At 46.2% G+C, this 11212-nt stretch overlaps 1 protein-coding gene across 1 annotated transcript in view; it reads right to left on the bottom strand.

Annotated features, from left to right (window-relative positions):
* Positions 1-11212, bottom strand: part of SETD5 (SET domain containing 5) — a 65188-nt gene that overhangs the window by 33153 nt on the left and 20823 nt on the right. Inside the window, exons 2-6 of the mRNA XM_027713872.2 lie at positions 6213-6387; positions 2309-2414; positions 1216-1427; positions 837-895; positions 243-430 (exon numbers count right to left, since the gene is read on the bottom strand). Of these exons, the coding sequence (XP_027569673.1) occupies positions 243-430; positions 837-895; positions 1216-1427; positions 2309-2414; positions 6213-6283 (636 nt within the window). The 5' untranslated portion in view covers positions 6284-6387. The remainder of the gene's footprint in view (positions 1-242; positions 431-836; positions 896-1215; positions 1428-2308; positions 2415-6212; positions 6388-11212) is intronic.

The raw sequence follows: 11212 nt of genomic DNA, 5'->3' as shown, positions 1-11212 counted from the left end.
GCTCTGAGCATGAATGGACAGCATTAGGAAATAAGGGTGGAGTTCCAGTAAGGCAATTTTTAAACCAACAGCCACATACTCTAGCAGGTCACAAATACAAGGCGTCACATTATTGCACCAGAAAGAGCAATTCCTGACAGGACAAAAGTTTCTTGTCTACTGCCAGCTTGTCAGCCTGCTCCTAACAACACTTCACACAGCATTTGGTAGGAACTGCAGCAACTCTGTCTCACTCCACATACCTTGATCTTTTTGGCCTTTGGAGCAGTGCGAGCTTTTTCTGTACTCCTCTTCCTCTTCTTGGGTTTGGTCCTGCGGACGCGGTTGACGGTCAGCGTGATGCTTGTGGGAGTGTGCTGAGTGGCCGTGTACAGCACCGTGGAGGGAGAGAGTTCTTCATCCCAGCTCTCGGTTGCACTGCTGTCCCCGCCTAGAGACAGAAGTGCTTTGTTAGCAGCGGCTTCTCATCCCCGAGAGCGCAGCTGACCCTTATGCCCATTTCCATCAAGACGACTGGCTGACCCTGCATAACTCTTCCCTGAGAGAACTATATCACCTCAGTTTTCCCACCCAAACTGGGAACGGGTCTCCCAAACTTCTGATATGTCACAGAATGACACCGATGAAAATTTTCCTTTTCTGTTCACAAGATAATCTGATTCTCCCAAGTGCTAACTGAGGTGAAGGGTAAGGAGAGGAGAAAATCCCAGCGATTGGGAGGCAAAGAACATTAGCGGGCAGTGATCACAGTTAGATGATTACAGCATCCAAAAGACAAAGGTCTCATAGATAGAAAACAAAAGTCACCATCATCAGAATCACACCCTCCAACTCACCTGACACGTTGTCCTGCTTCCGGCGGCGGAGTCTGATCACCTTCCCCCTGCTCATTCCTCTGCCAAAGGAGAATGCACAATTGAAGCTGGTTTGTAGGAGTAAAGTCACTTGAAATTCAACAGGATGTCACAAGATGCGTGCCCTCAGTGGGGCCCAGGATGATAAGAACATCGATTTAACATCCTCATCTCCACTCCTGGTGCCACCAACACTTGTCAGGCTGACAACGCAAAGGAGCAGGGTCAATAGTGGGTAAAGCACTGGAAAGAACTCTCCAGTTAGCAAAAGGAAGTCTGTCCCACAGCCCAAAGGTGACACGGTTCGGTATGAGAAGTCAACACAAGGAGCAGCCCAGACCTGCACTGCACCAAAGCTTACCTGCACTTTTCACACTTGAGGAGGAAACCATCTTGGGAGACACTGCAGTGGCACCAAGTGGGAATTGATTCTCCTTCTGAGGAGCTCTCACTGTCCCCGGAGTTCTCCTCATCAGGCGAGTGCAGGCCATTCAGTTCTGCACGAGGTATAATGGTCTGGACAGGAGGAGAGGCTGGCGGCGTTGGAGGAGGAGGGGCTCCGTAATTATGATCCTGAAAACGAGTATTTGCAGTACTACTTTTAACGTGAAGATATGATGCCTAGAAGCTGAAGTCCCAAATCCACAGTTCCCAGGTTAATATTTAACTGGTGTAAAACAGTAGCCTGAATTCCTCAATCTACCAAGAAGGCAAAGCAATAGCTCTGAAAGATGTGAATGGTCTCCTTCAGCACCAATGAATTAAACTCAAAACCTATGAAAACAACCAGGCTATTTCGACATTAACTGTTGTACTGCTAATAACCTGAGATTACATCAGTGTTTAAACAGCGGAACCAGATGCCTTGAGATGTTGTAGAGTTTCTGCCTGTTGAGATATTCCAAACCCAACCGGACATGGTCCTGGGCAACCTGCTCAAGCAGAGTCAGCTTGAGCAGGGAGGCTGGATTATGTGATCTCAGAGGCCCCTTCCAACCTCAGTGATTCTGTGACATCCTGTTCTTCCCATAGCTTCAGGTTATACTCCCATTCTTCCTGACTGTTCATTGATTCTCATTGTTATAAGTTACCACTATGAAAATCTGTGCAGTTGAAATAAGTATAAATAGTGCACAATAAACCAAATGGGGCATAAAATTACCATCAGGAAAATGTTATATATTCATATATAGTCACACTTCATTCATATACTTCATTCAGTTAAAAATCTATCACCTAGAATGCTAATAAAGCTCGCTGTAGAGTATGCAGGACTTCACAAACAATAAACACACAAATGAAAAATGTATGGCAGAACTCAGCTGTAACTCGGTGTTTGTTCCCTAATAAGTAAGCCAAAACTCCTAAGGCTTAACAGGCAAAGAACTATGGAACAAGGAAAAAGAGTAAAAGTAGACAGTAAAGAGCTGATTCACTGCAGAGAGAGTACTCACTGCGTAAGGCAGCCCGCGATAGCTGTGTTTCTGGGTGGCCCCATAGCCGTGGCTGGAGTACACATTCTTCTCACTGACAGCTGGACTAGCTTCCACAGACTCTGGGCTGCAGAAAGGGCCAGAAGTAAAACCCATCAATACAATATCATTTTTTTAGTGACAGTATTTCACTGCTCTATTCTATTGAACACATGAGCTCAAAATGAAGAAACTTCATGAAATCGAGGTGTTATTACACACTTCACCAAGCATCATGTGTGCAAAAGTTGTACAGGATGAACCTGCTTTCAGAGGGGAGGAACTGAGTAAGGGCCACCCTAGATAACTCATTAAACTGGGTCTCAATCTGGGAAGTTAAAAAGATAATTAGCATGTAAGAAGCTCAGTTTCCTTATGGTTGAGGAAATTGGGTCTGGTTCAACATTCACATCTGAACTCAGCCAGCCTAATCTCAGAGCCACTGAACAGTACTGCCATTTTATCTCTGCAACAGCTTATTTCAACTGCAGTTAAGCAGCTTTCCTGCACCTGCACTTGTTTCTCTCTCCCTCAGATACCAATTGTTAGCTGAGTCCAATGTCCTGTGATAAAGCCTGCATGAAACCTGCATCTATCCTGACAGCAACTACCAGGAGTTGGAGACTCCTGTTACAAAGAGGCAACAAATCAATGCCCTGGATAGGCTACAGACAGATCAGATTCACCCTGTGCTTTCTATACAGCAACCTCCAACGAGCAGAACAGGAAATGTGCTGCTGAGGTACAATGCACTCTTCCACCACAGGGTGGTGAAAAAAAACAGCTAAAAATGAAAGGTATATCCTCAGCAGAAAGCTGCAGAAACCCTACTCAGAGAAGGGATAGCTGCAATTCAATGCAGGGGATATTAGATAATGAGGCTACAGACAGAACACCTGCAAGAAAGCACGCTGTTACAAGCAGAAGATACAAATCAGATAACCTCTGCACAGAGCAGAAGAAGGGTCCGTATCAGAATACTGCAGAGTATTACTGGATCGTGTCTGCAGATGAAATCTTTGTCAAAATTATAGCACGGAGCTGAGCAAGGAGGAAAGAAATATACAGAAAAGGAGAACTTTACCTCGGAACTCTGCTGCTATGGTGAGATTTTGCAGGATTCTCAGTGGGTTCTACATGGTCAGCGTGGATCAGGCGGCACTCAAACAATGGCCGGCGATCACGCGTGGGGCAGTGTTTAGGCACCACCCAAGAACACTAACCCCTGTGCCCTTTGGACTTCCTATTAGCTCTTGAAATCACTGCTGCACTGAAGTTTGCCCCACCCTGCCACTAAACCTCATCTGTTCTCCAATGGCACCAACCTCTGAGCTTCTGGCTTACTCTGGAGTACAGTGGACCTGTCTTTGCAACATAAAAGAGCAATAAGTTCTTGTACAAAAAACTGCAGAAAGTAGAAGGCCTTACACCTATGCAAATGACACTTCTGTAGCTCAGGATTTAGGAGCATGACATGATAAATTCAGTTGTTTTTCAGTGTGGCTACAGCCAGCTAAACTGTGAAAAGCAGGAGATACAGGTGGTGATTCCTCTCAAAGGATATACTTCTTAATAAAAGGCACCTTGTAAAGCTTGCCACATAATCCAGCCTTGCTGGATCTTTGCAACAGTCCTCTAGGACTTCCAGATTGGTAGTGTTAAATCCATTTAGGTTTAATCGTATTTTCAGAAACAATATTAGAAGGAAAAGAGCCTAAACAGTCTAAGGAGCAGATAAGTCCTCTGTCCAAGTCACCCACATTCCTAACCACAGTCAGCCTGGAATACCAGCAATGCTGCCGCAAGCATTAGCAATAAAACTTCAGGATTGTTGGTGCAACGGTGTCCAGGGGCAACAACACCGGGGCCCCAACGCTTCCTCAGCAGCAGCGTGCCAAGGAGCTTCCACAACTTCCACTATGCAGTCAGACTAACACAGCAAAACTACTCTGCAGTGTCCGTATCACCCTCAGGTGAACACCAAGACTCTTCACCATTTTCACCTCCTCTCTATATCAGAGGCCGAGGAAGACGCTAAAGCTCATCCTGTAAGGAGGGCCAGCTAGTTTTCCTTTTACCATCCTATCGCCTTCATGATGCACATCTTGGAAATCAATCCCTTGTAAAAGACAAGAAGCTCAGGTACTCCAGACTTTACTCTTCCAACTAGTAGAGTTTCAAAGGCAAAGTGAAGGATAGCCTTAGCTTTGAACAGACCCACAAAGGACACTTCAGCAGTAACAGTGCATCGATGCAAAGACAGGAGAATAAAGTGCTGGCATTCCCAAGTTTTAGAAAACAGAGAAACCAATTCAGAAATCTTCAAAAGCCTTTTTTCAAAGTACTCTAGCTTAGCCTCAAACTGGACCTACAAATTTCTTACAAGGGAAAAAGAAAATGCTTTGCAGATGGTTTACAGTCGGTCTGTTTGATACTGAAACGCTACAAGGGACATGCGCAGATATATCTGGCTCTTCTCTCTACCATGCTCAGCTTTGAAAGCAAAGTACATGACCAAACTATTTAGCACTCTTCCTCCTGTCATAAACAGTTTAAAATTCCTGCATGTTGAGTCTTCAAAGTGCTGCTGTGGGAGAAGCAGGGTGACAAGCAATACTGAATGTCAGATCTTGAAAAGTGAAGGATCACGTACCCACTGCAGATAAGTGACTTCTGATTCCTTGTTTAAAAAGAACATATAAAAATGTGGGCTTTAGGATGGAATGAGGCCTCGCGAAGGAGAATACCTAGAATGGGGCCAGTGCCAAGACAGACAAAAAAGGGCATTAGCAGTCTTGCAGAGAGTGCGACTGTGTAGTCAAACGTTGTGCACAGTCAAATCAGGGCAAGATGGAAGGGAAAACCAGTGATTCGTACCTTAGCCCACTGCTCTTACAGCTCAAAATTTATAGTCTGGAGCAATTTCTGTTCTACAGTGATCAACCTGACATGCAGGTATTTGCACAGTAGGTAGTTTTAATAATACATGGGGAAAATCTGTCTCCAAAATGCCATTTGTAAATTTTTGTAAAGGGATACTACAGCTCTTATTTCAAAGAAGGATGCAAGAAAGCAGGGGGGAGAAGAAAAACACAGGAATAACTTGAGCCCTCCCTCTCACCCCCGACAAAAACACAGTACTCATCCGGGCTGACATCATTCTAACAAGGATTTTAAGAAGATATCACGATGCTGTATTTCCTGAATTTGAAATGTTCTTGACGAGTCTTTTAAAAGAAATGGTAAGTCTCCTCCAACAGGCCTCAGAGGTATGGCTGCAGTGAGAGCCCTGCACAGCATACTGTGGTGGAGACCCTGAGGGATGCTCACTGAGTGTGCTTCTTGGAACATGCTCAGGGGCAGAAACAAAATGAAGGTGTCCACGCAGGCTGATGCTGCCTCACATCTCTGGTCAAGCTCCAAAGGTGTCTGGAAATCAGTCATATAAGACTGGTAACAAGTCTGAGCCAGTAGGCTCTACTGAGAGGGAGGTTCAGCATGCTGATCTCTCACATTACAGCTTTTGGAAAAGGAGCTGGCTTGTACCTTGCCAACGCCAAGCATGGGTAGAGCAAACGCACAATTGCCTGCACTTCAGTACAGACTTACTAGTCAAGCTGATATAAAACCCATAGTTGAGTGCCTCATACTGTTGGAATTCTCCTTTTCCCCATCTCCTCTGTCAAACTTAACAATTTCCGTAACACTTCATTTGTTTACACCCAGAGTCTGTCTCTGTATTCTGCCCTCATACAGCCAGTGGACCAGCAGCCCCTTTCTCCCAGGTGCAGAAAGCACCAGCACCGATCCTACAGCCCCACTCCAGATCAGCCCTCTGACACCCGCCCCTCCTCCTTTCTCCTCCTCTCTGTGGGGTAACACTCACTCCGATCCTGCAGCCATGTCGGAGTAGGACGTATCTGGTGTGGTGACTCCCAGAGGGATTGCAATGCTCATGACGCCCGTCGGGGATCACGGAGTCCAGAGGGCAGCGACTGGCCGCTCCGAGGGCGGAGAGGAGCCGCAGAGCCTCGGCCAACACGTCACGGACATGGGGAAACCTACCAGGGTAGAAACAAAGCATTGCATCGCCGTTACAGCATGAGGTGTCCCTGTGTACCCCTAAAGAAGGCTTTCACAGCAAAAGAAAAGCAGAAATGTTTCCATCAGTGACGTGACACATCAGTTTTACTTCATTTTCATATGTGGGGCCAGGGAAAAGGTAGATGGTAGTACTTTGGTGGGGTTTTGGGGGAGTTTTTTTGCAGTGTTGGACTGACATACAATGAGCTGCTCTGCCTTAAAGCTGATAATGATAGTTCCCCCCTCCCCCAAGTAAACTTAGGACTAATTATCAGATAAGCAATCTATTAGCTCCTTCTGCATATAAGCAGCAGCTGTCACCTATCACCCACAGCCCTCCATCAGCATTTCCTAACTCCTTCCCTAAACAAGCTGCAGGCAAAGCGCCGTCTGGGAGGACAAGGAGGCAGAGCCGGGGTGGGCTGAGCTGACCCGTCTCACCGCAGATCAGTTTGCAATGTGCATTCACCGGGCCCGCGGCACGGGTGAGTGTGACCTGCAGCGTGGCTACTCCCACGCCACCGACGCTCCCCTCGCCCAGCGAGGCCCTTATCCTGGGCTCTGCACCCACGGCTCGGTGCAGGGAGCCCCGACACCGCGGGGCCCGACCTTGCTCAGCCCGGGCTGACACCTCCCCGCGGCAGAGCCACGTCAGACGTCTGGGCGGCCGCGCATGGGCCGCTCCGGCCGGGAACACGGCGGGACCATTGGCTGGGAGCGGGAGCGAGTCACGGCGGGGCCCCGGGGGAGCCCGGGCTGCGCCGTCCCCGCCGGGCGCGGCGCTCGGCTACGGCACCGACCGAGATCGCCGCTGAACGCCACCCTCCAAGGGTCGGATGGCGGCCGGAGGTGAAACGGGATCAGCTCCTCGTTATGTAAATAACCCCAATAGCACACACGAGCATAAAGGAGCTATTATTCTACACGGCTCGAAAGAAACTCCCCCACGATACAGAGAAAGGCTGCGTTTCCACAGGCAGCAAAGGTAACTCCAAAACCAAAGAGAAACGGTGACGACTTAACCACTCTCTCTGCACGTTAAACTTTAAGGGCAGCTTGGAATACTTTCCGCAGCCTTTCCCGGCTCCTGCTGTCACATGCTCCCCGGCATCTCGGGGGCTCTGCCAGCAAACCCTCTTGGGCTACAGAGAGGCCGCCAGCCAAGTTTTCCTGTGGGTAGTGAATTTCTCACAGGGAACTGCCTTTGGACACCACAGTCCAGCCATTGTTTAAAACACAAAACCCCCCAGAAACACCAAAACACACACTCACTATAAGGGCAAATGAAGGAAGAACTAGAGTCAAAAAGTTTAAATGCCACACGCTATATTGCCTTTTCCTGTCTTAAAAGACAGGCCACTTCTCTTGGCACAGGGAGATGCTTTCCTTCTTCAGTATACATCCCTATGAGAAATCTTTCTGACAGTATGACAGGCATACAGCAAATTACAGAAGTAGAAGGTAAAGATTTCTAAGTGGTCTGTGGCAATTCCCTGTTATGCCCCAAAGCAATGGTCTCACAGGGAGGTGGGAGATGAAAAAGAGGGAAGACTAAGCTCACAGGCAGTTGCAACACAAGACAGCCTAGCATTCTTGAGTGTGTTTTCTGGAAAAATATTAAAAGAAAAATAAAAGGACCTTTCGGAAGTGTCTTATTTACCCTTTCTCATGCTTGTGATAGAGTTGTGATTTCTACACTGACACGAAATGAGACAAATTGCTGCTAAAATACAGCTAAAAGCTACAGACATCAATCCCTGCTTCAATCTAGTCACATAAAACTCTGGCACAAGGTTAAAAAAAATAGGACAAGCTTCTCAATGTCTGAAGCACCCTTCCCTTTAAGAGACATAGAAAGCTCTCCCCCCCCGTAATATTTTTAAATACTTGTTTAGATGTTTTTTCCCATATCGATCTTTTGCCTTTGCCATGACTATACCCAGCTGGCAGCAGCCCGACATTTCATCAGGACAAATTCCAGCCTCCCGCCTGCTCGTGACTCAGCAGAACTGGAAGATTTCAGGTGCAGCTTCTGGATACCTGGTCAGTCCTGGAGCAACTGGGACAAGATTTCAGGCACTTCTCATAGGAAACCCTCTTTCCATCAACAGTGTACAAAGGCTGTTGCACTGAAATGGTCTGATAACTCCCATTTTTGGGAAGGAGATTACTGGAGAAATATGAAATACCAAACTGAAAGGTTAGACAAGGCAAATTCCAGTTCAGTCACATTTGTGTTGACCCAGCAATACTTGCTCAACCATCACCCCTGCTCGGATTTTACTGTTTGTTGCTGCTATTTTATGTGTACTTTCAACTCCGACAATGTGACATTCAAAATGAATTGCCGAGACCAACCTAAATGTTGTCCAAGACCACATCACCTTCAGGCTACATTACAGTCTGGTCTTCATGAAATTTGGCCTGGTAACACCCAATACCATAAAATGCTGCAGTTGAGATCAAAATGTTCACCCATCAAACTGGCTAATTTTCTGTATATACAGTCCCCAAGGACCTTCCTACCTCTCCCCACAAAAATACGGCCATGCAGGAAAAGAAAAAATATCACACCCACTTCTCTCTGGTGCCACTAGAATAAGTTTTACTAAAATTCAAAGTCTTTAATTTAAATCTGATGATCTTCAGACCACTGCACAAACCTGTCTCCCTTCTGACACAATTCTTTCTTATATAAAACGGAAACAGGAATTTTGATGGCCTAACAGGCAAATAATACTTAGCTGGTTTTGAAAATGCAGCATTTAAAGATACTTTAAAACTAGGTTTAAGCCATTTTAATTTTCAGAACTCTGTTCAGGACACAACAGCTGCAGCACTGCATTGGCTCACTTCCACTACCACTGCCATCCATGTACAAATAAAGCAGATGCAGAAAATTTACAGCTGGAAACTCTCTTCATTATTATAAAAGTCTGTACTAACAGGGACAATCAAGCATGCTGAGTCAAAGAGCTCACTAGAGCTTCCTCCTTCATGATGTGGTTGTTACTGTTTTCACTTGTGTCCCAGTCACATAGTCACCCCCTGGCACAGGTGTCCAAGACTTGGTGACAGAGTCTACAAAGGATTTGTGAGGATTTTGAATCATGAAAGATTCACCCCCAGACAAAAACCCCTGGGCACAGCCCCACAGCATGTGTTACCTAAATTCAGACTCCATCACCATTTGGTGCTGGCTCAGGTGATGCTGTACAACCTCAGGGGGACAGAACAAACCCCCTGCACCCTCCCACAGCCACAGACCCAAGGGCAAAGCAGTTACCAAACGGGGAGCACAGAGATTCATCCTGTTCCTCTGCAGGGTCAGTGCACCTCTGTGAGTCTGTCCACAGAAGGCCTAAGGTATTTTGTTATCCTGCATCCAGTGTCTCATGCGTGGCTGAGAACGGTAAGAATGTAACGCCGGTACAAACACATCCCAAACAAACTGAGAAAAGCCTTCTCTGATTATACACAACTTCAACATATGAGCCAGGGCAGGGAGAATAGTGAAATCCCCTGGGTGCACTGATGGTGACCACTTCTCACACATCTCTTGTTCGCAGATATCAAAGGACAGAAAAGTGCTTCCTTTACCTCTCCCCACACCTCCAGTTATTGAAGTCCCAAAACTGGACACAGATTCAAGACTTTTGACAACTCAGGATTGGTAGTGTCCAAACAATAACCATCATCACCTTCTCTATGCTCAGCAATGGACCTATAAGTCACCTATATAGGATAAGCTCCTTGTATAACGAGTTGCACATCTTTAAGCTCTCGCACCATTACCGGTCACATCGAATTCAAAGCATGTTTTTCTCCTGCATCTCATACTGCCACAGGCCAGTCCAAGCTGGTGGAAAACTGGTAATAGCAGCTCTGCCATGCAGCCTTCCTTGGCATCCAGCCTCACGTGGGACAGAGGCAGTGAGTTTTGACCAGTTCATACTTACACTGTCATCTGCACCAGCAGCAAACCACTTGGCAAGTGGAACAGTGTAAGAAGTGTAGCATTTTAGATCTTCATTCATCTTTTCCACGTGAAATTTCAGAATGACCAAAATCTACGGGACATCTAATGTAAACATAAGTGCTTCCATTACCATGCTAAAAGCTCCTCTCTCATCAGCCAGTGCCACTCAAATACAAAAACAGTCCACCTGAGTCCAATCAAGCACTGCCTGTTCGTTCCAGCACACCCACAAACCTCACGTCAAGGGCAGATCCTCACAGAAGGGCAAACACCTTTAGGGCAAACAGAATCACATCAAGGTTTTTTGTGTGTAAACCAGCTAGCTCAAAAAAATGCATCAAATTCCCCTGATTACAGTCATGTTGTTCTATAAGGACACCTACACAGAAGCAGAGAAATCCTTAAATCATTTAGCTCCAACTTACTCTGAAACATACAGATTGCTAAAAGTACTTGAACTGTGCCTCAATCTACCAATACAAATGCGTGGCTCTGCTCTGAAAACAAGCTGCGTTCTCTAAGCAGCAAGAAAACAACTCTGCCAGTTTTAAAAAATGAAATATTGACATGAGTATTCACTATTATCATTAGATCCATATATCATCTCTCAGTGGGCTGACAAAGGAAGACAGCAATCCATCCATCCATCTATCCCACGGGGTCTGGGAGAACTCAGTCCCAGCCTACAGCAGAAAGGATCAAATTATTAGGCAACACAGGTATTCATTGCTAGCTATGCATGCCATGATAACCAAATTATTGACAAATACAGTGCGATGGTTGGAGATTTATCTGTCTTAGAGCTTTCTCAAGACTGTCCCCTG

The sequence above is a fragment of the Pipra filicauda genome, unplaced genomic scaffold (genome assembly GCF_003945595.2).
Source record: "Pipra filicauda isolate LSUMZ 115617 unplaced genomic scaffold, ASM394559v2 scaffold318_size846807_pilon, whole genome shotgun sequence".
NCBI lineage: Eukaryota > Metazoa > Chordata > Aves > Passeriformes > Pipridae > Pipra > Pipra filicauda.
The sequence above is the reverse complement of the archived record's forward strand: the minus strand, read 5'-3'. Positions and strand labels throughout refer to the sequence as shown.